General features: G+C 43.7%; 1 protein-coding gene across 2 annotated transcripts; it reads left to right on the top strand.

Annotated features, from left to right (window-relative positions):
- Positions 1–25,937, top strand: AGO3 (argonaute RISC catalytic component 3). 2 transcript variants are annotated; one of them, XM_071453115.1, is made up of 20 exons: positions 1–119; positions 168–301; positions 6,869–7,040; positions 8,090–8,210; positions 8,755–8,963; positions 10,159–10,295; positions 12,373–12,507; positions 14,646–14,733; positions 14,865–15,012; positions 15,322–15,441; positions 15,923–16,045; positions 16,222–16,355; positions 16,768–16,952; positions 17,226–17,385; positions 18,031–18,121; positions 19,078–19,272; positions 19,583–19,717; positions 20,283–20,384; positions 21,448–21,647; positions 22,735–25,937. In XM_071453115.1, exons 2-20 carry the CDS (start codon positions 283–285, stop codon positions 22,841–22,843), a joined length of 2,583 nt encoding a protein of 860 aa, XP_071309216.1. In that variant the 5' UTR covers positions 1–119; positions 168–282; the 3' UTR covers positions 22,844–25,937. The 2 variants fall into 2 exon arrangements, with proteins under 2 accessions (XP_071309216.1, XP_071309217.1); XM_071453116.1 differs by lacking the exons at positions 1–119; positions 168–301; positions 6,869–7,040; positions 8,090–8,210 and having other exon boundaries at positions 8,777–8,832.
- Positions 25,938–26,789: the final 852 nt, after the last annotated feature.

The raw sequence follows: 26,789 nt of genomic DNA on the forward strand, positions 1-26,789 counted from the left end.
CGCGGCGGGGCGGGAGCGGCCGCGCGAGCCGGGGCTGCGGGGCGGCCACGCCACTTCCGCCTCCGCCGCCGCGTGAGGGGCCGGGAGCGCCGCCAGCGGCACCGGGAGCGCCGGGAGAGGCACCGGCAGCAGCGCCGGGAGAGGCACCGGCAGCAGCGCCGGGAGAGGCACCGGCAGCAGCGCCGGGAGCGGCCCGACCGGGAGCGCGGCGGAGGAACCGCCGCCTAGCGCAGCCCCGCGCCGGCCGCCGCAGCCCCGAGCGGCTGCGCCCCAGCTCCATGAATGGAAATCGGCAGCGCAGGTGAGCGCGGGCCCGGCGGGGCCTGGCGGGCTCGGGGAACGGGCCTCCCGCGCCATCCCCCACAAGTCCCAGTGCCCGCCCCGGTGCCGCGGGGCAGCGGCCGGGCCGAGCCCATCCTGAACGGGATCGGGCGGGAGGAGCCAAGCCCCGCGGGCAGGGCCCCGGTACCGGGCAGAGCCGGGGCCGAGGCGCTCCGTGCCCTGCTTGCCGTGCCGGAGGTGGAGGAGGAATTGTCGGTATTTCATAACCGGGGTGCCCGGCTTGCGTAACCCGCGCCGTGCCGGTGCCCGAGGGACGGAGCCGCAGAGCCCGGCGGGACCGGGCAGCGCTCCCTCGAGCAGCTTCTGCCGGGCTCACACCCGGTAATTGGCCCCTGTGTGTTAGCACTTGAGTTTTGGGGCTAATTCCTGTGCCTTTGGGTGTGCTGCTTCACAATAATCATCATGAGGAGTTATTGCCCGGAGAGGCTGTGGCTGCCCCATCCCTGGGCAGTGTCCAGGACAAGGTTGGATGGAGCTTGGAGCAGCCTGGGATAGTGAAAGGTGTCCCTGCCCATGGTATGGGTGGAATGGGATGGCTTTAAGGGTGTTTTCCAACCCAAATAATTCTGTGATTCTATGAAAATCTACAGATTTTGGCCGTTTGATCCTTTTGCCGGGAAAGCACATGCTCAGTATTTATCAACTTTGTGGTTTAAATGGATTTTGAGGGTTGGAGAAAGAAGTTCTGATTCAGTTTTTCGAGATAACTTATTCCAAATCTGGCAGAAGATTTGAGGAGGGTTGAGGGTTGGGCAGTGTTTAATCAGCAATTCCCTGGCTGTACCTCGATGGCAAAGGGAATGTCCAAAGCCACCTGGAGTTCCATGTCTGTCACTTGAATAGGTACCACAGGTGGTGAAAATACAAGAGTGAGACTGAAGGTGTCAACACAAAATGTGCCTTCCCATCTCCATATGGAGATCCTTTTCTAACATACTTGGAGATTTAAGGACAGTGATACATTTGGCTGGAAAAACTCCCTACCTCAGCTGTTGCCTGGCTTGGGGTCGTGATGGGTTGGGAATGTTTTAAGGTGCAGGATTTTAACAATCTGGTGGAATTCATATAATGCTCTCTTACACAGTGTTAAATAAACTCTCATTATAACCTGGTGCAATTGTAGTTGTCTCCTGATAAACAGATTTGCAAGAGGACCCCATAAATGGTTTAGTTTTCCTTTGGGGTGAATTTTCCTGTTGTTAGGCTGCAATGTGTTGGATTTTAGCAAAGCTGCTGCAGAGTGTTCCTTGTGGGCTCAGGCATGTCCAGAACAAGGGATGGTTCTTCCTGTGTCTAGGGAAGTGTTAAGTGCAGTGTTGGAGCAGGAGGACACAAACCATCCTTGGTGGAGCAAATGAGGATTAAAGCTCTGTCATGAAAGAGGGAAAGACACTGAGCTGTGCTTTGTTTTCTGTGCATGAAGGGAAAACATGGGATAAAATAAGCAGAGAGGGGAACAAAGATTGGGGTGTGAGTATCCCTGGAGTAAAGTGTGGAAGTGTGTGCCAGGACATCTTGGATGAAGCAATGCTGTGGGTGATGTCCTGTTTGTGTGAGAGGCTTAGGCCAAGGAATCTGGGGAGTATTGTGGCTCTCCTGGTCCATGGAATTTGAACATCACTGAAAGGAGGAGCTGCATGTGAAGGTGGCTGCTCCGGGTGTGGGTTATGGTGGAGCCAAACTGAGGAACAGCAGTAAAATGTTTGGTGGGGAAAGTGAAGTGAAGGAAAAGCTGCTCTCAGCACAGGTCAGGCATTGCACTTCCACCAGGAGAATGTTCAGTAAAATTCCAAAAGGCAGGGAGGTTCAACCAACCCAGGGGATGTTCTGTGCTGAAACCAAGTTGTGTCAGTGCCATTGTCTTCATTTCCATGTCCTACATTGTTCTTTCAAAGCTCAGATCTTTTTGTGTTGAAAGTGTTAATTTGTTTTGGATTGGATTTTTTAATTTCAGTTTTTAATGAGGCACTGCAGGCATCCTTAATGTTCTGTTTATTTTCCATACAAAGCTTGGGCAGAGAAAATCCCAAGAAGTGGCTTTTCTCTCTCTGATTCAGAGTAGTGCTTTGGGAGGCCCATTAAAAGTCCCGTTTTGTGGGTGTGGTACAGCAGGGAAGGGGGTGATTCATAGTTGCCTTCAAAAGTTATTCTACTGTAAGATACAGTGGCAGATTTCCTCTGGAGTTGCTGTGGAAGTTGTTTGACTCACAGTATGAACATTGAAAATTGTTTCATGCTCAGAGCTTTGCTTCCTTAGGGGTGAAGATGTCGAAGAGTGTTTCTTGAGCTAATTTTTACCTTCCAGATTTTGGTCTGTGGAAATACCTTCCAGGGAAAACTTGTGCAGGGTTTGTGTGGGCTGGCACATTCTCTTCTCCCAGAGCAATTGGGTATTAACTCCACTATGTGCATATAAGCAGCGTTTTTGGGCTTAAAGCTTTTGTATTTAGATTTTTTTAATGGTTCAGAAGCATTGATTGTCTTTTAAATTCTCCCCAAAACACTCCAGTGTATTTTCTGTAAGTCCATTAGGGCAGAATGAGTTACCACACCAGTATTTGCTTGTGCAGTTGGCAGTCACAGAGCACAGCATCAAAATGTTGGCTTTAGATGAGTTTGAACATGACTTAGTATCCGAAACCTTGAAAAAAACCAAACCCTAAATTGCAAGGAGGAATGTTTAGAAAACATGGATTGCATTACTCATAAATAATGTAATGCCACCCAGCAGGGCCGAGTGACAGAAATGAGGCAATTCACGATTTCTGGCAGACGGTGCTCGATCATTGAAACCAACGTTGGAATCAAATCTTCTCTATGTATTTTTTTTAATCCAGAATTAGGTTATTTTTTGTTAGTGATAAAATCTTCTTAGAGCTCCACAGGCTGGGCCTCTGAGTAGAGGCCAGGGGCCCTGTGAAAGGGAGTCTTTTATTTTTCCCCCTCCTTGTGAGAGCTCTAGTTCTCTCCAATGCAGCTCCAGCCTGAGGCTGGAATTGGTTCCACAAATCTGCCTCGTGTTCCTGAGCTAGAGTAAGTTGTATTTACCTGCTCAGGCCTTGCTGTTGTGTTTTAGGCAGTACCACCACCCATCCAGTTGGATTTAGAACTATTGTATAAACAAAAATAAAACTACTAGGTTATCTCTGTTATTAGAGTTTGGCTTTATAATGCTGAAGCCACAATGTGAAAGAGGATAATTTTTTTCTGGAAGCTTGGTGGGGATGGCCCTTTCTGTAAGGAAATCTGCATTTCCTATTAGCATCCTGCTGGAGATCAGGGGTTTTCTTCATTCTGTAAAAACCCTGCTTGTGCCAGGAGCTGCAGTTTTTCGTACAATGGTGTGTTGGAAGCATTTGCAGGTTTCTGAGCTCCTGCTCGTTGTGCTCAGGCTTTATTCCGACAGGGCTTCTCTGGTTGCTAGGTAGGTGCAGCCAGGGTTTGGATGCAGGCCAGGCTTGTCCGTGTGCTGGCTGGGCTGCCGAGGAATCGCCGTCCCTTCTGGCTGTGTTCAAGCTTGATTGGAACATTGATACTTCCATGGAAGAAAAGATTCTCACTCCGAGCTCGTTGGAGCCGTTAGAGGGACTTCCAGAGTGCAGCTGGGGGGGCTTTATGATCCCTTCCAAGTCAAACCATTCCATGATCTGAGACGTGCTCCCTTGCTGCACAAAAGCCTTCCAAGAATCTGTCTGAGACACCAGTTATAGTTCCTGTTTGTGTGTTCATTGTTTTCTGTTATAAATCAGTTGAGTTTTAGTGCTGGGAGCTTTGCTGAGCTGATTTTATGAATTGAGCTTTGCTCCAGCACACTGAACAGAGTTAGTTTGGGGGTTTTACTTGGATTTTTAAGAACGTCCTAGGCATATATCTGAAGGGAGCCTGCGAGAAAAATTGAGAAGGGAGACAATTTACAAGGCCTGGAGTGATGGGGGGATGGCTTCCCACTGCCAGAGGGCAGGCTTAGATGGGATATTGGGAAAATTTTTTTCCCTGTGAGGATGGAGAGGCCCTGGCACAGGCTGCCCAGAGAAGCTGTGACTGCCCCATCCTTGGAAGTGTCCCAGGCCAGGTTGGACAGGGCTTGGAGCACTCTGGGACAGTGGAAGGTGTCCCTGCCATGGCAGGGGGTGAGAATGAGGTGATCTTTAAGTGACTCCATCCCAAACTGTTCCATGATTCTGTGGTATGTATGTACCTGGTGCTGCAATGGCAGAATATTGGTTTCCTTAACACAAAGAAGTTTCTCCTCTCAAATTTGTGGGCAGCTGAGCAATACAGAACTCTCTGGAAGCACTGAGGAGCTGCTCCATCCCCTGTGGAGGAGGCGTCACAGTGCTGCTGCTTTGAGAAAGGTTTTTCAGCCTTGACCCACTTTGTTTTTGCAATGGTTAAAGGACTTGAAGGAAAGGATCTGCCACTCGGGCATCCTGTACTCAGTAGAATAATAGTACTTTGAATATTTTTGGTTTGTGTGTTTATTTCCATGGGCTTGACACAGGACTTAGGCATGAGGTTGGGTGAGTCACCGATAGATCAGCGGCAGAACCATCCCCGGAGCTTCGCTGGTTATTTGTGTTTTATTGGGCTTTGAGTCACAGCTTTGGGGCCACTGACACAAGACTTTGACAACAGAATCTGGCAAGTCAGTGTCTCTTCAAAGCAGGGTCTTCTCAGTGGGTGGGTGCCCTTATATTTGGGCAGTACTGGCATACTCATGTTTTTAAGTTCATTTGTCCAAGGGAGCATATGATTCACACAATAATAGCAAAATAGCTGAATTTTTTAAAATTACAACTGAACAATGTGTAGACCTGCACTTGTGATTCATTTATTGGTCACTTAACTCCTGTTTGCTAAAATCTGGGTTCTGACTTCTTCCAGGGTGAGCGAGACACACAAGGCTGACCAGACTAAAAGAACCTTTTTAATGTTATCTTTATTTCATCAGTTTTGTTATTCTCTCCTCCAGATAGGAACTAAATATAAACTGTGCTGTGTATGTCTTTAGAATATTAAAACAAACTGTTGACTTGTTTATGCCACTCAAATGTTTAGTAGTAACTTTTTTGCTTATGCTTATATTCTGCAAATATAGCTGGAGTAAATTCTAGGGCTGCTTTTACTCACGTGAGAGTATTAAAATGAAGGAAAAGTTGAAGAGAGCAGATGCTTGGAACAAGTTTTGCATAAGCAGAGTCTGTGAGCGGGTTTTAAATGATGCTTCTTGCTTTCTGTTTTGTTTTATCTTGTGGCTCCAAGCCAGCCCCACTCAGAATTTTTCAGTAGTTTTCTGGGTAGAGCCAGACAAATGTTACAGAGGAACTTGGCTTTGATGTTCACCTGTTCTCAGGACATGATTATTTCTTTCAAGATAATACAGGGGTTTTTACAGAAATTATGGAGATTAATCAAAAGGCAAATAAAAACCATTTTTCCCAGCACTTGACATTTTAACTCTGCAATGAAAACGAGTGGGCTGGAATCGCTGCCTGCGTCACCGAGTAGGAGGAGAGGGGAGAACTTTGCACTACCTCGCTCAAATGCTCTGAAAATCAGGACATTTGTACCACCAGTAACTTCTTAAAACTCAGGCTACCAAGCATTTTGGGTTTGTTGTTGTTTCTTAACTGGAAAGAAGTGCTTTTAAGTGGAAATACCAGTAGAAATTCTGGGAAATGGGCTATGTTTACTACCGTGTTTGGTTTGTAAGGCATGAGTAATGCAAATCTTGAGTGGAGGGTTCTCACCTAAATTATGCAAAGCAAATTAAATAGATGAGAATGGAACAAATCTGTAGGTGTTTTAGCTACTTTTCAAAGTACCCATCTCAGTGCAGATTTAGATGTTTCTGAGCAGTTCTGGGTATTCTTCTCTAGCCTACGAGTAATCAAGAGTTTTACAATCCTGTCTTAATCTTAGTCTTTACTCTTCTGGCAAATTGGCTTTATGGGGGCAGTTAGATGGGAGGTAATGGTCTTACTCTTCATCCATTTTCAGCCAGCAAAGTTCAAGAATAATCTGTCTTCCAAGACTAAGCTGATATTGGCACTGAAATGAAGAGTTTATCTCAAATCCTGTGCATTAGTCCAGAGTTACTTCTGTATTTTTGTATTCTGCAGCCACTTGGTTATTACCAGGGTGTTCAGAAAAGACTTGTAAAACTTTCTGTGTTATTTTTGGAGTTGCTTTTGTTTAAGGGTTTTTGAGTTTGGTTTTTTTTTTTTTTTTTTTTTTTTTATTTTGGATTTTTGGTTGGGTTTTCTTAGGAAATCTAAACAAAACCTCCTGATTTTATTCATGCTGATCACTGAAGTTCATGAGTAAGAGAACAATCTAGATGTAGGAGGAGGATTAAGGATTAATAATGGGCAAGCATTTGTTTGGAATTTCATGCTGTTGGAGACAGCTGATTTCCTTTCCTTGAGTGTGCTGGCTCTGGTGCCCACCTGGTTCTCCTGGGAGTTGGTTCAGGGGATTTTTTTGTTGTGCTTTTCTCCTAATCTGTGGGATTTTTCCTTCACAGGACCCGTGGGGGCCCAGCCCCTGCTCATGGTGCCCAGACGTCCCGGCTATGGCACCATGGGCAAGCCCATTAAACTGCTGGCCAACTGCTTCCAAGTTGAAATCCCAAAGATTGATGTCTACCTCTATGAGGTGGATATCAAACCAGATAAGTGTCCTCGGAGGGTGAACAGGTGAGAAGATACATTTGTCTTGTAAATCATACCAATGGGAATGTTGAATAACATCAGGAGCCATGAAAGGGAGACTTTCTTTCCTTTTCCCCACCTCCAAGCTGGGAGGTGAAAGTGCTGCTGCTCATTCAGCTTGAAGAGGAAGTCAATATTTATCATCTTCCTGAAGTACTTTGGGTTAATATTGCCTGGCCAGGCCGTGGTGCCTGGAAGCTGCTGCTGTGCAGGAAGGCTGCTTTGCATGTGCTGAAAGGAAAGTGTTTCCATTCTGTGCCACTGAAACACCGAGACCTCCCAAAGAATTCAGATCCCAAAGGCTTGTTACACTTGGAGGTGTTCCAAAAGTCTACTGTGTTCCAAAAGTTTTATCTACTACTTGCATCAAGAAGCATTTTTGTATAAGCTGAAAATTTCATTATGGTTTTTCAAGTGTAATTTCAGTGCTTGTGTCAGGTTAATCTTTATTGCCATCAATTTATAATAAAGTGAGGGACGCAAATCTATAATTGTGTGCAAATTGGATCAGACTTGTGCATGACTTTGGAGAAACTCAGGTTATTAAGGACTTACTGCCAAGCCTGTTTTGTTAGGGCATCTCATGTTTATAACCAGTGTAGGCAGAATTCAGAACTCTCATCAAGGAGCAGATAAACATTGCTGCAGACAGTACAATGAACTGGCAGAGCTTCCAGATGGGGTTTGTGCTGTTTTTTCACAGTACCACTTTGTGGGTTTTTTCCAAGGTAACAGTGTTCTTGTTTTCCATCATAAAGATGATACAAAGGCCTTGGTAATTTCTAGGAGTTTCTGAGATTATTTCACTACCAATATTCTCCAGTGTTTGAGCATTTGCATTGATTCTGATTTTATTCTGTAGTGTTTATTTAGTTAAAGTACGTGAAGCACCTTTTGGAACAGCAGTGGGTGTTTATAATTCACTCAAGTATTGTTTATTGCAACTACTTCAGCAAAACACCTGGGAGTGGGAGCCAGCTTGGGTCTGATCCTTCTTCAGAAACATCTTCAATGCAAATATCCCTTTTTTCCAGGGACGTGGTGGACTCTATGGTGCAGCATTTTAAAGTGACAATATTTGGGGACCGTAGACCAGTTTATGATGGGAAAAGAAGCCTCTATACAGCCAATCCACTTCCTGTGGCCACTACTGGGGTAAGATAACTGGGAACATGTTATATTAATAGCAGCTTCATAGGAAAGGAAAAAACCCAACTTTTAAATATTGCTGATTTCTGAAAAGCTGGATGTATCTTACAGCATCTGTACTGAAATGGAGTCCTTCTGATACATTTCCTGCAAATTCCAGTGTATGTAAATGTTCATGTAATAGTTGCATTTTGAACTTTCTGTATAATTTAGTAGCTGCTTTCTACAGCAAAATCTATTAAAACATTTCATTTCACAGACTGTAACACATGATCTTATGATGAATTGAAAAAACAAGCCAGAGTTTTTCTAGAATGTATTGCTTTATGATTTGGGTTGACAAAAGTTTATTCTGTCCTCTTGTGCTTGGTCAGAGCCCACTTCTCTTCACTTTGTGCATTTGATAATGTACTTTCATCAAACGTGCTGTGTCTTCAATATCTGAGTTTTTGAGTCTGTGGTCCAGTTATGGGAAGGAGCGGAATCTCAAGGCTACCAGACTCCAGATTAAAAAGCTGCTTTTTATTTCTTTCTTTTCTCTCCTGCCCAGGTGGATTTGGATGTGACACTACCCGGAGAAGGTGGAAAAGATCGTCCCTTCAAAGTGTCAATAAAGTTTGTTTCTCGGGTGAGCTGGCACTTGCTGCATGAAGTTTTGACAGGAAGAACCTTGCCTGAGCCTCTGGAACTAGACAAACCTATCAGCACTAACCCTGTTCATGCTGTCGATGTGGTGCTACGACACCTCCCCTCCATGAAGTAGGTTCACTGTCTTCCTGCAGTCTGTCTTTACCTGAAGTATCCCCACTGGGAGACCTTCATCCCCATTTCTTCACAGGTGAAAAGAGAAACTGTTCATTGCCCTCTGCAGCACTGCTGGTGAGCTGAACAGGGAGCTTATAGTCAGTCCTGTACAAGTGTTTCTGTAGGCAGAGCAGGTGATGTGTGTGTTGGAAAAGATCGAGAAACATCAGGCATTTATAACAGGCCTTCATAGAAATGCTGAGGGGTTCCAGTGAGCTGCAGCACTGCTGTCCTGGTTCTGCTCAGCTTGAGCCAAGTGAGGGCAGTGCCTGTGAAAAGCAGAGTCTCTTTAATCCATTGGTACACTGGCACCGTGCATGCTTCTCATGTCTGAAATACATGGCTGGGACCAGCATCTGTCCTAACCAAGTCTCATATTTGTTATTTTATCTCAGAGCCCTGACATTTAGAGAAGGCTAATTTTGCTTGATTTGGTCAATGAAAGTTACTTTTGAAGTTTCTTGGCTTTAGGCAGCACAATGGCTTTGCTCTGAGCAGATTTCTGATAGGTTTCACTGATAGCTCTGATGGGTTTCACTGCGTGTAGCTGACAACCAAAAAAAGTGCCCTGTGGTTTTGTGGAATCCAGTGTTCCTCAGCTTCCCCAGATCTGAAGATGTTAGCCTCTGTACCAATGCCTGTGCATTACAAAACAGGAGGTGTGGAGGCTCAGGAGCAGCTGTTTTCTACCTGTGAGAGAAACATCATTTCATCTAGTTCTTTGTTTCACCCAAAGTTTTGCTTCTCTCAATGTATCTTGTATTCAGAAGTTCCCTATGAATTAGAAAAAATGGTATTTAAGGGTCAGGCCAGTATAGACAAGGCTGTTGTACAGAATCTGCTGTGGTGGAGATTCCACTTTCTTGAAGGAGAAGATCAGGAAGGGTAAGTTAACTTAGTTCCTGATTTGTTGTAAAAACTGAAAGTGGTTTGTGCATTGCTAAAAGTAGTAAATGTTTTTTGTCTAAATTTAAAAGCACTGCAATAGGAAAATAAGCATTCAGAGTATTTTGTTTATACTTGCTTCTTGGCACAGGTTGCTGGTGCACAAAATGCCAAAAAATAATAATGCAGTGTGTTATAATCTTTGTTACATGAATTTGATGTTTGGAAAACAAGAGCATAAATGTGTGGCCACCTGTTTCACCAGGTACACCCCCGTGGGCCGCTCCTTCTTCTCAGCTCCAGAAGGCTATGACCACCCCCTGGGAGGGGGCAGGGAGGTCTGGTTTGGGTTCCATCAGTCTGTCCGACCTGCCATGTGGAAAATGATGCTCAACATCGATGGTAAGTGGAGATTCAGGGCTGAGATTCAGACCAGACATGTAAGGCAAAGGCTACCTAGAAATTCAGTCTGTTTTCCTTGCATTTTCGTGGTGTCAATGTTTGAGCAGAAATTTAGCTGCCATATAAAAACCAGTATCCCTACATTAGAAGGAATTGCACAGGGCTTGTTTTCCTGCTTAATTTCAGTATTGGTGCATCCCCAGTGACAGAGGCAGGTTGCCTGCACTGTGTCTCTGTGCAGCTGTACACAGTGAGTGGTGCTCAGTACTTCCAAGAAAACTCTGGAAAACATACCCCGAACACTTCTCTGAATAGGGCTGATTGGAATAGGCTTTCTTATGCAAAAGGATCAGCTCTGCAGCACTGTATTGAGTCCCAGATGAATGGATCTGAGATCAACTGGTGCCTGTGTCAGACTCCCTCGTCCTGTGAGCACTCAACTCTATTTAGTTGTTAAACCCTCATTGAAAAGTGTCAGTGGTGGAGATGCAGGTGCTGCCTGAGGTTTTCTCTGATTTGCATTCAGTTCTCACTGTCTTTGAAATGCTTTATAAACCCAAGGTAAATTGTCTTGCTCTACATTGAGCACTCCAAGTCAGGTTGTGCTTGGAGCATAATAAAATATTGCAGATGTTGAGCTGTCTTGATAAAAATTTGCAAGTCCATGTGTTCTGGTTGACGTAAATTGTGGGTGATTCTCGTGTGACTGAAGTTACAGAGTTTGTTCTTGTAAAATTGCCTTTCTAACAGCAGCTGTGGTTTAAAAAAATGAATGTAAAAATCTCAACCTGTCCCAAAAAGAACCAGTGCTGGTATCTATATGTAAGGTACTGAGAGAACTGCAGTTCAGGTAGAAGAGGATGAATTTACACCAATTGATAATGTACTGTGCTGTTACTTTGTGACAAAGTTTTTCTTACCAGCATTAACAAGTGCAGTAGTAACTCTTGGAATAAAAGTTTTTCAGTCCTTCCTGTGAATGAGAAATTTGAAGCCCTTTTTAAGTGCTGATTCACAGAGCTGTTGTTCTGTTTCCTCATTTGAGGCTGTGAAATTGTCTTCACATCCCATCACTGGAGGTTTTTGAATTGTTTTGTTGGATGAGGTTCTCCATAAAAGTGTTGCTGTGGGAGACAACCCACACACTGCCAGGGTGGGGAGAGTGAGGGTTTGGGGTCACTCAAATCTGGAGCAGTCTCAGGCATCTGGAGGTGTTGGTTGATGCCTCATGTGAGCCTGGTAGGCTGCTCAAGTGACACATGTCTGAAGAATGTTGGGTTGTATGAGCACAGATGTGTGGCAGGTTTGGTACATGAGATCTGGAAAACTGATAAATGCTTGTTGAGTGTTTCTTTTCTGTTGTTGACATTTAAAGTTTTAAACCTGTGGAACAGTTTGTGTCTGAGCTCTGTCTAGTCCCACCTCGCCCTTCCTGCCAAAGGTGTCGTTTCAGTTGCTTATAACTTTGTCAAGAGGGTAATTTATGATTTATAATAAGTCAGCTGTCCTGCTTAAAACCAGTATATTGCCCCTTAAAGTGATAGTGTCATTAGCATGTGGGGAGGGGAGGAGATTTGAGTAGATCAAGGGTTGCACTCCCCCTACACCAACACAATTTGTGCATAGTCAAAATAGTGCTCATGTCTACACCAGATATTGTTTCAGTAATTGAGCAGATTGTGTAACTGACAAAATTATATTGCACATTGAATTATGTTAGCTTTTAATATTCAAAAGTCTGTGGTAGAGGGATATTAATCCTGTCTCTGCAGCTTCATACAGAGGTAAAAGAATGTCTCTCTGGGGTGTTGCAGCTTTCTAGAAATAAATGTTCTCTGGGGGAAAAACCCTTTTAAACCCCTGAAATTCCAGGAAGTAGCAGGATGACTGTACTGGAGAGAGATGTGTCACTGTAGACTTGCTGCTGGCTTTTTGTTATTTTACTCTTGCAGAACTCACTGTTCTGTTTCTAAATGTGCCTGAGGTTTACGTGGAATTCTAAGAAATATTGATGTATGAGCTGCTTCACAATACCTTGACTGGGGTTTTTTTACACTTCATATTTTACTTTTTGCAGTTTCTGCCACTGCCTTCTACAAAGCACAACCCGTAATTCAGTTCATGTGTGAAGTCCTTGACATTCATAATATTGATGAACAACCAAGACCTCTGACTGATTCTCATCGGGTAAAATTCACCAAAGAGATAAAGGGTGAGTAGAAATGGGTTGGTTTTTTCCTAGGTAACACAGTAAAGTTAATTCTAAGGGAATTGTTTTAACTGGAAGCCTGTTTAACATGGATCAGAAGGGCCTGGAATTGCCAAGAGAATTGTAGTATCCATGTGTGTAGCTCTAATCCTGAGACAAACAATGCAGCTCTGCAGAAATGGGAGCTGAAAAACATTCCAGTGGCTTAGAGGGAAAGAGGGAGCACGTTGTTCATTGCCTGGGCAGAGGTAAGTGGCTGGTGCCAACCTCTCCTAACCCAGGGTCCCTGAGGCCACCTGGCATTGTGTGTGGGCTCCTGTTGTTTCAGTGCTGTGGCAAAGTGAACATTGATTTCAGGGCTAGCATTGATTCTATGAAAGAGTATTATAGTGAATTCTAATAACTGATTGCCTTGTGGAAAAATAAGTACCACTTGCAGCTGAAGGCCAAATTCCATTCCAAAGGAATTGCATAAGCTGCTGGTTTGAGTGGTTTCACTCCATATATGCTACTTGGGTTTGTATTTTCCCATATCCTTCATTCCAGTGTAATTTGCAGAGAGAAAAGCCTTGGAGGAGCTCAGCTCTTAAACACTTGATGCAAGATTAGACTCTACTGAAATACTGGGCAGCTAAAAAGTAAATTTGAACTGTAATCATAAAGGGATGTGCTCACAGAAGAGCCATGACTGAAAAAAGACAGGAATTATTTTGTACTAGTCCTAGCATGCCCCCTTTTACATCTGCCTGTCTGCCTTAATTCTGTAGGGCAGGTATCTGGAGGTTGAGAAACTGCCTCTGCTTGATCTCAGGTGCCTCAGAGGCTCTGTTACCATAGTCAGGAAATATTGAAAGTTCTTCCTTTGCTCTCAGACTCATCTTTGCTGCTGTAGGGTCTGAGAGCTCCAGCCAGGACGTGACCATGTACAGCAAAACAAGCCCTGCATTAGAGCTGGCTGTGTGTGAGCAGCACTGGGGGAGGGCACTGCCTTGGTAGAGTCACAGCAGAGTAATGACAGAGCAGGGAATGGGTTCCAGATATCTCTGTGTTCATCAGCCCTTGTCTGTGGTCACAGTGCCCCATGGTTTCTTTTCTCTATTTTCTCTTAATGCCGTGTCAGGGCAGTGGTGGTTTATTTTTACTGTGCCGTCCTCTGAGTAATACTGATGTTCTTGATGCAATTAGTGTTGTCAGGGAGAAAGCAGGTACAGTCAGTGCTTCTTTGTGTGATGTCTGTGTCCCCTGTAAACTAAACACAGTCTGGTGTCTGGTACCTGGGGACCTGATTTTGGGTGGTGTTCAGTCAGTGGTCCACAATCCACACAAACCTCAACAGGATGAGCCATCCAGCTGCTCTTTCAAAGGCCTGTAGTCCTAGACATCACTAAAATTAGACTTTACTGCTGGAGGTGAAACCTTTGAGTACCCAGGCTTTGTTTTTAGCTGCTTTCTGTCCTGTGGAGCTGGGGAAGGACAGCAGCGTGTGGATGCTGTGCAGCCCTCGTGTGATAAGCTCGGTGCTCCCAGCAGATGTTGAGGCTGCTCTGTGTGAGCAGCACAGTGTGTGCACAGTCACAGCAACAGCCCCCAGAGCCTCCTGGAGCTGCCACTGTCATGATTATCGTGGGCAGAGATAAGTCTGGAGAGGCTCTGGTGTGTAGGCTGGGTGCTTTGAGACGAGATTCTCAACGTGCAAAATTGAACTTGGTCAGTGAAATTAAAGAAAATTACAGTATGAATGTGGACACAAAGCTGGGGGGAAGATGATAAAGTAGAAATCTGGTTTTGTCCTTTTAATTTCAATTATATTGGAACTGATAGTTTGGAGAGATGTACAAGATTGAGAATGAGAACAGAAGGAAATTGTGAAAACTGCTGTCTGAGTTCAGTCAATGCTTTTGAAATGAAATTCAGAAGCCATTGAACATTAAATATTTTACGTCATGATTTGTGAGGATAATCACCAGGATTAGTCAGAACTCAAATTATAATGAAAGTAAAAATGTTGGGCGAATAATAATTTCTTTGTGCTATTTCATGCTGACCCCAAAGCTGTTATGTTCTATCATTTAAAACCTTGTGTTTCCTGTGTACGTGTTTGTGTAGTTATGGCATCAGGTTTTTTTGATGCTTTTATGCAGGTCTAAAGGTAGAAGTGACTCACTGTGGGACAATGAGGAGGAAGTACCGTGTCTGTAACGTAACGAGACGGCCTGCAAGTCATCAAACGTAAGAGCCTTTCTGTCAGAGCATGAAATGTGTGATAGTTTCACACTGAGTAACAGGACCTGATTATTTTGTTCATTTTGGGATGATGCTATTAGACAGATAATATTTTACTAAAATGTCTGTCTTCTCAGCTTTCCTTTACAGCTAGAAAATGGCCAGACTGTGGAGAGGACAGTAGCACAGTATTTCAGAGAGAAATACAACCTCCAGCTGAAATACCCTCACCTTCCTTGTCTGCAAGTGGGACAGGAACAAAAACACACCTACCTGCCTTTAGAAGTAAGCCTTACTCTGATAGATCAGCTGGGCTTGGGTGGGTTCTGTCAGTTTACAAAACATTAAGAATCTATGCTCTTTGCAATACAAGTGTGTTAATGGGTTTACATGTACAGAGTACATGGTTTACTCTTTAATTTCACTAAATACTGTCTGCATCCTACAGTGCTTTGAAGTGTAGAAATACAAGAAATAATGGGCAGTTGTTCAAACACATTGGGGTTCATAGTGGCAGCACAGTGTCATGTGTGTACAGTGTGATGTGATCTGAGTGTTTCTGGTGTGAATTAATGCTTCTGATTTCCCCTGCAGGTGTGTAACATCGTGGCTGGCCAGAGGTGCATCAAGAAGCTGACAGACAATCAGACATCAACCATGATAAAAGCTACAGCCAGGTCTGCCCCAGACAGGCAGGAGGAGATCAGCAGATTGGTGAGTGCCCCAGTCCCAGCTCCATGGGACACTGCTCAGTGACACTGGGCTGGATTATATTCATGCAAAACTTCCTAGTATTTTCTTTCCTCCTTGTCCTTTAACTTAATAGATTTGAACTACTTTTTTTAATAGGATTTATTTAAAATGGCATGCAAAGATAACATGAGTCCATAGTACAGGCTCTTGCATTATCATCTCCACATTTAATTTACTGTGAGGAAATGCTCAAAAAAATACTGTTGAATGAACAAACTGAAAATGAGCACTTGAGTAATGAAGGGAACAGACACCATCTCATCCATTAGATCTCATGGTAGTAATTGTTTTCATTGGGGATGGGTTGATAATATTGAGCAGTCACGTCTGAGTCTTTTTCAATGAAATTGTTTTAAGAACACATCTGCAGTGTTCCTGTTAGCCTATGGTTTATTATATGGATTATAATCAGATATTTCTGTAACATGTCAATCTCTCCTAGGTGAGAAGTGCAAATTATGATGCAGATCCGTTTGTCCAAGAGTTCCAGTTCAAAGTGAGGGATGAGATGGCCCATGTGACAGGACGTGTGCTCCCAGCCCCGATGCTGCAGTATGGAGGACGGGTGAGGCTTTGGCTTTTCCTCTGCTTTCCATTTTGAGGAGTGATTTCCTGTACACTTTGACTCTACAGGGATCAGACTTTGAATGATAAACTCTTCTTTGTTCTCCTGAAACTGCAAATAGCATCGGCTGCTTCTTTTTTTAGTCACTTGAGTGTCTGTTGCTTTTGTTTCCCCAGAATCGAACCGTGGCAACACCAAGCCATGGTGTGTGGGACATGAGAGGGAAACAGTTCCACACTGGGGTGGAGATCAAGATGTGGGCCATAGCTTGCTTTGCAACGCAGAGACAGTGCAGAGAAGAAATTCTGAAGTAAGGCATGTTGTGGTTCAGGCTTTGGACTGTTCTCTTAATGGAGTGAAACACGAATGTAGGATTACAATGAGCATTTTACCTGGGTTTAATGTGAGATGTTAGGGTGGAAATCTGGGCTGGTTTGCTTACAGTCAAAACACTATACTGGGTACACTGCGGGGTGTTTGTCTTGTAATATCACTGTATATAGTCCCTTCTGACACCTGAACAAAGTACTGTCTAGACTATTTTTTAGCCCATTCTGGCCTGTGGTGTTTCACAGCTGTACACCCTTCGCATAACAAACATTTTTAAAATGCTGCTTTAAAAGCTATTTGGAATCATCTTCCTTTGACGATTCTGTCCCTTTGTGCTTTGCTTATTGTGTTCTGTTGCTACTGCACAAATCCAAAAATCTCCTCATCTGCAGGGGTTTCACAGACCAGCTGCGCAAGATCTCCAAGGACGCCGGGATGCCCATCCAGGGCCAGCCCTGCTTCTGCAAGTACGCCCAGGGTGCAGACAGCGTGGAGCCCATGTTCCGACACCTCAAGAACACCTATTCAGGGCTTCAGCTCATCATTGTCATCCTGCCAGGGAAGACACCTGTGTATGGTAAGGGCACACCTCTGTCTTTACCCGTTCAGTCAGGTATTATTTGGAGAAACCTGCTGCCCAGCATATGTTAAAAATTACTCAGAACCGTCCTTTAGGTATTAGACACCACTGTTTTGTATCTGAAGATAAATTGGAAGCAGGTCTGAGTATGCAGCTAAGTTAGAAGTTACTGCACAGTATGTGCACTAGAATTATTGTGACTTATCTGAGATCAAAATGCAGCAATAACCTCAAAAGGACTCAAGCTGTCTCCTTGTGTTTGCTTCCCAGCGGAGGTGAAGCGCGTGGGAGACACGCTGTTGGGAATGGCCACACAGTGTGTTCAGGTCAAGAACGTCATTAAAACATCTCCACAGACCCTCTCAAATCTGTGCCTGAAGATTAATGTTAAACTAGGAGGAATCAACAACATCCTTGTACCTCATCAACGGTAAGACTCTGGAGATTGCGTTGGGTTTTCTTTTGACAGATATGGTTACGTTTGCTACTTAGCACCCAAAATTTAAATGTGGCCAAGTTTTAAATTAAAACAGTCTTTTGATAATAGTATGTGGTATTTGAAGTAGAATTAAATTCGTTCCAGCACAGGCTCAGAGTGGTGCTTGGCCTGTGCAGTAGGTCTTCAGCCAAGGTTCTTGTCAAATGTTTGATCAGTATCAAAGTTGAAATACGGAACAGTTGTGTGAGGAAAAATATTTTAAAGGCAGTATAAGAGCATCCTGCTGCTCATGTCCTGCAGAACAGTGTAATGTGTATGCTGGTGCTGTAGCTCAGTGGGGCTCAGGGGACCCCCAGGCTCACATGGGGCCTCTGAAGCCCCTGGCTGTGCCACTCCACTGGAGCCCTGGGGCTGCTCCCCACCAGTCATGCCCCAGTTCTGGCAGTGTGTTTGCAGTGTGTTTTGGGCTCTGCTGGGGAGGGTTCCAAGTTCACCTCTTGTGCACAAAGATCCCATTGTTGAGCCTTGGCCCGGGTACCTGATAAGGCTGAGACAGAAACAACCCCCACGGTGAGCGATGACCTTGTGGCAGCTCTTCAGCTACGAGTGTGACTTAGCACTTTTTTCTTTTTGAAGACCTTCTGTGTTCCAGCAGCCAGTGATCTTTTTGGGAGCTGATGTCACTCACCCTCCAGCTGGAGATGGAAAGAAGCCTTCCATTGCTGCTGTAAGTTTTATTAAATTTACATGGTGTTTTTTCATTGTGGGTAAATGTTAGAATAGTAAGTGCAACTTATGGGCTATGTCCATATCAAATATCTTTCAGGGCTTATGCCAGTTCTTTGTCCACAGTCCCAATGATATTAAAAATCATGTATTTAAAAGAAAAAAACTGCCTTATACTTCAGAGTGGTTCCTTAGCTCTTTAATTTTTAAATCAAGGTAAAATGACATTGTTAAATAATATATTTCTGCAGAAATATTCTCAAGGAAATAATACAGCTTGGTGACATTAGCTATGGGAATAAATCACACAGGACTCCATTTTCTTCATGGTGGAAAAAGCCCATTCTGTATTCACATAAATAGCTAGCCTGCCTTAGAAGAAATGACAGGCCAGCCAGAGCAGGCCTGATTTTATGAGGCCTTTCTTTATGGTTTTTCTTCCTTATTGCAACAGTTAGCTAGTAACTTTTTTTGGTTCTTTAAAGGATAAAAGTGTCATTAAAGGCCTGATTTGGCAGAAATGTTTTTGACATTTCTTACCTTTTGTGTTGGTACAGTCCAGGAACTCAAGGTGGTGATTGGAGGCTTGGTCAGTCCTCTCCTACTTCGTCCCCTTGGTATCTTAGTTGTCATTGATTGCAGGAAACTGCATGTGTGTTTAAAGTAACTAAGGGAAGCTGAGGTTTTTCTCAGTGTTAAAGGTGAGAAAACGTCACAGAAAAATGTCTCTGGATTATAAAAATATGCCTAAGTGAGAAGCCAAATTCTGCAGGTGCATTTCAGGATGCTTGGGGCAAAAGGTGTTAAACCTGTACCAAGTACAAGTTCCTGTTGAAAGTGTTACTGTGGCTGTAGTTTAGCACAAACATCTTGTGCTTGCCTCTCTTGGCTTTTTTGTTTTTAGTTGTTTTGGCATAGATTTGAGCTTGAAGCCTCCCCTGGTGCATCTCCCCCCAGGTTGTAGGCAGCATGGATGCTCATCCCAGCCGGTACTGTGCCACGGTGAGGGTCCAGAGGCCCCGGCAGGAGATCATCCAGGACCTGGCCTCCATGGTCAGGGAGCTGCTCATCCAGTTCTACAAATCAACACGGTTCAAGCCCACCCGGATCATCTTCTACAGGGACGGGGTCTCTGAGGGACAGTTCCGACAGGTTGGTTCAGTTGTGGGTTCTTGAAAGATTCTCTTACTCTGTAGTAGCTGCAGGTGTTGTTTTGTACTGTTCGAGTTGCTTATGTTTACACAAAATAATTGAGGAGAGAATTTCTTAATCTTGTTGGGTAAGAAGAGTTGCAGCTGTTTTCCTGTCTGGGAAGAAGTCTTCAAATTTGGGAAATCACATATCTCTAAGTACTTTCTGAGATTACCAGTTGTGTGCCAAAGCTGTACTTGTTAACTACACACAGTTGTGTGTAGAATACAATGGAAGGAGAACTTAAACCCCTCTGTTCTTGTGCTTGTAGGTTTTGTATTATGAACTGCTGGCCATTAGAGAAGCCTGCATCAGTTTGGAGAAGGATTACCAGCCTGGAATAACCTACATTGTGGTGCAGAAGAGACATCATACGCGGCTGTTCTGTGCTGACAGAACAGAAAGGGTAATCACTGCCCTCTGAGGAGCCTTTTGGGAAAGCTTCATGAGGAGCTTTTAGTCTGCTGGAGAAAATATTAGCGTGGGCTTCTGTCCATCTGGTTAAATGTGCATGCAGGGATGTGTTGATTTGATAAAATGGGGCTCCAAATTGAAAAATCATTGACCTTAAGTCTGTCAAAAACCCCCACAGCATCACATTGGAGCTAAAATCCATGTGACTACTCAGGACCAATCTCCAGCAGTAATAAAAGAAAGTACAAAATGGTGGAACCTTTTTTCTGAGTTAATCAATCCAAACTGAAGCTGACAATTCTAAATACAAATGTCTGCAGCTCTTCAGTCTGAGCTGGAAGGTTCTGATGTGCTGGAGGTGCAGTGTTGTGTAAGCTGCTGGAGAGCCATCCAGTGTCCTTGTCAAACCTCCAAGGCTGATGTAGTGGCACATTCCAAACAGTTCTGTGGCGCTTGATGTGCCGAAACCTTGCCAGTGGTGAATAGAAACTTGTATTTTTCATTACAGTTGAGCTGTATAAACAGCTGAGGCTGCACTTAACAAACCTCTTCTCTAGGTTGGACGAAGTGGCAATATTCCAGCTGGGACAACTGTAGATACAGACATTACACACCCCTACGAGTTTGATTTTTACCTCTGTAGCCATGCTGGAATACAGGTATGGATGCTTTGTAAATGTGAATTTAGAACAAATTGTTTTTCTTCTTTTTGTGACACCTGTTTACAAACAGTTACTTAGCAGGGAAATGTTCTTTTAGCTCGGTTTTATCTGAGATAAAACATTATTGTGAGACTTAGAGGATGATTTGCTTAACAAATTATTTGCACATTTAAATTTGCACTGATGGTAAGTGGTGCTTTTTAAAGTTTTGTTTTTAAGAGGTCACTTTATTTTGTAACGTTATTATTTCTGAAAAAATATTATAGCCTTGTATCAGGCTATTGCTTAAAAGGTTAAAAAAAAAATTTACTCTTTAAATTTTTATCCTGTGCGTCTGACCACATTGTCATCAGTTTTGTTTAGGTTGGCTGGGCATGGCTTCTTTTCCAGTTTTGAATCATTTCAATGGGATTTTTGTCAACCTTTACACTGTGTCTGAGCAAGCTGCTTTCTGGCCCTGTGGAAAAAGATTTATATCAAGGAGAAGCAGAAAAGATTTATATCATTTGAAGCAGAAATGCTGGGTGTAGTTGCAGCTCATTGTGTTTAATATAACAAGGCATAAAGAACCTGAGCTAAATTGATACTCCAGATATATTTGTTTTAAAAGGAGAGACTTGTAGCTTGGCTAAAGCACAACTATTCACCCAATTCAGGTGCACTGGAAGATTTAACTTGAGTTTCTAGTGTTCATACTTGCAGTTAGGGTGCTCAGGAACCAGAAGGATTTAAAAGCACTGGGTGTTTCTCTGGGATGTTTTGTGAGAAACAGTTTAATTGAAGGTAGGTAAGAGGAGCTGTAATTGTGGTTTAGTCATGTTGGGAGTAGATGTTGCTCACTGAGGGGTTTTATCCAAGCAAGAACATACAGAGCAATAAAATCATGTATATGTTAGACTTAGTAATCTTTAAATACATTTAGGGCTGACATAAAAATGAACTTGTTCAGCTGCTGTTACCTAGGCATTCACAATAGATAGCCTGGCCCTTTCTGGGCATCAAAACCTGACTTATTTATGGAAACCCAGCCAAGTGACTGTGTCCATGCCCATCTCTGCAGGGAACCAGCCGTCCCTCCCACTACCACGTGCTGTGGGATGACAACTGTTTCACAGCAGACGAGCTGCAGCTGCTGACGTACCAGCTGTGCCACACCTACGTGCGCTGCACCCGCTCCGTCTCCATCCCCGCGCCCGCCTACTACGCTCACCTGGTGGCATTCAGAGCACGCTACCACCTCGTGGACAAGGAACACGACAGGTACATCACAGCCTCTGCTCAGGGTTTAGTCGCCTCTGCTCTCATCCACTGTCAGGCCTAAAGGCACCTGACTGTGTCTGGGTGATTCCTGCTGGTCTTGCGCTCAGTTTTTGTTGCCTCTAGGACTGATGTTAAGATCATCGCTCCTGGCAGCTGCTGCTCTACATCAGACCAGAGTGGGGTGGTGGATTCTACTGAATAACACTCAGATTAAAAGAATTCAGTTACTGAAGTATTTTGTTATGATTTTGACGTGGTCTGAGGCAATCAAGCCACCGATTTAATTTTTTTGCTTTAGAATCAGAGTAGTCATGAATGAACCAAATGTTAAGTGCTTCCACTTATCTAACTCTGTACGTCAGAAGTATTTTACAACCTTCAAGTCATCAATTTATTTATAAAAGGCTTATTTTTAGATGAACAAGCTGAGCAGCCATGGTGAAGAGATTTGTCAAAAGCCTCAAGGTTGCTGAGTGAATATGAGAGTTGATATTTCTCAGTGTCCAGTTCTGTCACTGGTGCTGTGTTGGTGAAGGGTCTGGAGAGTCAGTCCTTTGGGGGCTCAACCCGGAGAAAAGTGGGATCTTCTCAGTCTCTACAACTCCCTGACAGGGGGGTCCAACCAGGGCTGGTTTGGCTTCCAGGGAACAAGGGATAAGTCAAGGAGAAACAGCCTCATGCTGTGCCTGGGGAGAGTCAGGTTGGACGTCAGGAGGAATTCCTCCATGGAAAGGGTGGTCAGGCATTGGAAGGGGCTGCCTAGGGAAGGGGTGGAGTCCCCATCCTTGCAAGTGCTCAAGAACAACAGAAGACAGGAGGAATTTCTCCATGGAAAGGGTGGTCAGGCATTGGAAGGGGCTGCCTGGGGTGGTGGTGGAGTCCCCGTCCTTGCAGGCACTCAAGAACAACTGAACACAGCACTCCGTGCTTTGGGCTGGGTGATGAGGTTGGGATCGCTCACAGGTTGGACTCGACCTTAGAGGTCATTTCCAACCTGAGTGATTCTATCAAAGAGATGTGAAAGCAGCTTTTTGATCCGAATTAATACAATTTACAGCCCTGCCTGTCTCTCCCTCGTTCCCTGCAGTGCTGAAGGGAGCCACGTGTCAGGACAGAGCAACGGGCGAGACCCGCAGGCCCTGGCGAAGGCTGTACAGATTCACCAAGACACCTTACGCACGATGTACTTCGCTTAATCAATGACCCGGGAGACACTCACGGAGAGGAGAACTGAGAACTTAAGCCACATACAATGTATGTTTCCAGGGGGTTGGTTTAGGGGCTGTGCCTCCCATCGTGCTGGAGCTGACGCTGTGCAGGGGCGAGAGGCTCACCCTTAAATTGACACGAGGAAGATTGTTTACTTCATCCAGGAACACAGCACTATTATGCAATATGAAACCAGCCAACTGCTTTTTTGGGGCGGGCTCCTGTGGGAAGCTGCCGCCATCATTTTTTTTTAATTATTATTTCTCGTAGTTTAACCCTCTTCTGCCTTTACCTCAAGTTGCTCGGCAGCACAACTATTGTTGCAAAAAAAAAAAAAAGATAGTAATAATAAACTAAAATCTATTGTGTAATTTAAAACAAAAAAACAAACCACCTTTTAGAAACAATCACAGTGATTGTTTGGAGAAGGGAAGTGTGCAAAAAAGAAAATAAGTTTTTAACCCCCGTGCACTGAGGAATCTTTCTCTCAGTATTGCCATCGAGCATTTGAATGTGAACATATCCAAGTGCATTGGAATGTACAGCACTAGCTAGGTAACAGTGAGGGGGGGAAGATGTTTTGCACACTAATCCAGTAATTTGAACCTAATTTAGCCAATGGCTGCCTTTGTGTCTTTTCTCACAGCTTTGGAGTTCTCAGCTCCAAGAATTCCCTTTCAAAAGCAATCCAAGAAGCTCGTGGTTCATGTGCAGGCAGTAGTGACCCAACTCTTCTTGCTCCCTGGGGGAATTTACTAAAGCTGCTGTTTTACCTAGTCCAAAAGTTTCAATTTTTTCCTATCTGGCAAGTCAAATCTGTTGAAGCCTCACGTGAGATCTGATGTCCCAGGTTTTCTGGGATGACATACAGTAACCACCAGAACTGAAACTTTAGAGCTAAGGTCTTTTTGGAAAAAAAAGAAACCTGCTACTTTACTTGCTGCCTCTCACACCTTAATGTGATTCATATGTATGTGTGTTTGAAGTTTAGCTTCCTTTTGTTTCTTTTATATTTATTAGAGTAATAATAATGCTTTAATTTAATTATTACGGAACATATGGTCAACATCAACTTTTATTTTTTAGAAATGTAATCATGTTTATTTTTAAAAAAAGAAACTGACAACTTGTTTTGCTACCTTTTAGTGCAATAAGCATTCTAAAGAAAAACTGTGTCCATTGAGCTGTACTGAAGCAGTGTCCGTACCACGGACCATGGGAGAATGGACACCTCCAGGATTTTAAAAGGACAAAGTAAAAGCCTTAATTTTGAAAGGAAAGTTTTATAGTCAGAAGGAATCTTGAATTTTCCTTTTTTAAATCAAAAAAAAATTACAAAAAATGCTTCTAGACTTCTGCAAGCTTTACTTGTTGCTGCAGTCTTTTGATTTAACAAAGGAATTGGCCTTATTTTTGGCTTTGAAATGTGGAGCATATTTGAATTAAATGGAAAGGGTTTTGTATTAAGATCTCAGTTTTTACATGCTTAGTTAAACCTATTTGACATCAGTAAAATGTCTGGAATTAATAAAAGTTTTTAGGCTTTTTTCCTCTTTGATAGTGACTTTCCTTTTAAAATTAAGTTATTGGTAACTTCATTTCACTTTGCAAATAAAGAGGGCTGGGATAGTTCTAACATGTTAAATCACCGAAATGTGAAACAAACCAATGGGACTCTTTCATTCCACTTTAAAACCAATGTTTAAGATGTCAGAGACGAGCATTTATTCAACGAGGGGACTGGGGAGTTTTGCACTTTGTAAACTCGTGAACTGCATTTTTGACTGTTTTTATTTGCACTGGTTCATAGTATATTTACTGCAGCTGTTTGTATGGGCATTGCTGTGATCCCAGCCCTCCCGACCTCCACCTGCTCTCACATGAAAACCTGGTTGGTCTAAGTAGCTTCTCTCCTCATTCTCACCAAATCTGCTGTTTGCCAATATACTGTATTTTGAGCCTAAAATCTGAGCCCATTTTGCTTCACCAGGCATGAACCCCCTTTTTTCTGCCAGAAAAACCAAGTACTGTATTTTGTGCGTTTGTATATTGTATGGAAATGTCCGTAGTGCTGTTCACAACACTGTCTGCAAGAGCTTTACTAACAGCTGGTGTAGATACCTATTTTATCTCTCAAAAACAAGGAAAATAATGTCAAAGACTAACTTGGCAAAGCTAAAATTGCACTGGAAACAGTGGTGGGGGTGGCCATTGGCTGGGGGTGCTCGGTGGGGGTGGCTGGGGGGCTCAGGAGACCCTGAGGATTTGGGGACCCCCAGAGCCAGGGGGTCCCAGCTTGGAGTGCCCTGTCCCTGTGGGTGCCTTTGGACACACCTGGTGCAGGGAGGGGGATGTGACAGAGTCCTTTGAGCGAGGTGCTTTCTCAGTGAGTCTCTCAGATGTTTTTTTCTCCAGTCTGTGACCTGACACTTTTCTCCTAAAGCTCTCTCAGTAGCAATGCTGTTTGTAAATGGTTCAGCTTAAGCTTTATACAGAAATTTCTTTTGAAAACAGAGAACTTTTTTTTAAAAAAAAAAACCTATTTTGCAAAGAGTTCTTGTGGACTTCTGGCATTTAGCTGAAAATTCCTTTTTACAAAGCCTTCTAGCTCTCCTTTCAAAGCTGCTTCTCACCCTGCCCATGCTCGGTGACTCGGATTTGAGAAGCTTTTTTGCTCACTACTTTCACCAAAAACTAAAGAAACTTCATTGACAAAGTGACTTCAGTTGTCAAGGTAACATTGTACCTGGTTTTCATGTGAAGAGTATTTGGAAGTTTTAATCTCTCTTCTTGGTTTTGCAAATATCTACGTCAAGTGCCGATACTTCTTTGTATTATGATATCAAGTTACTGACGTTGTGAGGGCCACACATTTATGATGCTGTAGCTGCTATATTTATTTAAATGGAGATGGACAATTACTGCACTAAGGAATGAGGAGAAAAGCAAGGAATCAAGGTTAGTTAGATATCTTGGTTTTTTTTCAAAAGAGAATTAATGGTGTGAAATATCAAGTGTAACAAAGGGTGCTGTCATTTTAACTGAGATTAAATAGCCAGATATTCTTCTTTTGTTTAAAAACATATATATTTTGATGTTTGCAGTTTGGGGGTGGGGGGTCGGGATAAATGGTACCTCATCTGTGGTGGCAGTTTCCAGTATATTTTCAGAGTATATGGATTTCTTTTATTTTTGTACCTGCTCTCCTTGAAAAAGAAAAAAAAAAAAATTCAAATTTTATGTGCTGTTTGAGGAAACCTTGAGTGGCACAGCAGATCCCCCTCTCTGGCCGAGAGCTGGCTGTGGATAGTCCAAAGAGGGATGTGGGCACAGGCTGATGGCTCTTCTTGCTTTGCAGACACTGGCCTCAGGTTCCTGCCTGTGGAGAAAAGCAGTTCCCATCTCCTCAGACACTGAGACCTCACTTGTACTGAACAAGTGCCACTAAGTGCTCCCGTGGTGGGGGCAGGCCCAGGGTATCACCGAGCCCCTCCTCACCCAGCCAGCCCTGCCCAAACCTCCCACCTGGCCACTGCTAGATCCAGAGCTGGAGAGAATCCCAGGATGTTTGTGGTTGAGGCGTTAAACTCGCGACGTTTGCCAACAGGAGGAATGGCTCCGCTGTAAGTCGCCTTTTTCCCTTTCTAGGGACTTGAGCTGTGGCCATTTGACTCAGGATCGCTGTGTCACTGTTCCATGTGTCATCTGGTTACACGTGTCCAAAAGTTATTTTTATAGTATTCATTCCGGTCTTCTTTTGGGAGTTTGGCCACAGAAATGGTTTTCAGGAGTAAAATGGGTTTCTGGAAGTTGTCAGTCAAATTATTTCAAGATGCTCTTGGTCCTAAATGATTTTCACTTCTTCATGTACAAATACTTGTCCTATAAAATGCTCAACATGAGATACCATGTAGTCTGCTGTAAAAATTCCAG

Source organism: Agelaius tricolor, unplaced genomic scaffold, assembly GCF_023055355.1.
Source record: "Agelaius tricolor isolate 1412-34295 unplaced genomic scaffold, bAgeTri1.0.p SCAF_36, whole genome shotgun sequence".
Lineage (NCBI taxonomy): Eukaryota > Metazoa > Chordata > Aves > Passeriformes > Icteridae > Agelaius > Agelaius tricolor.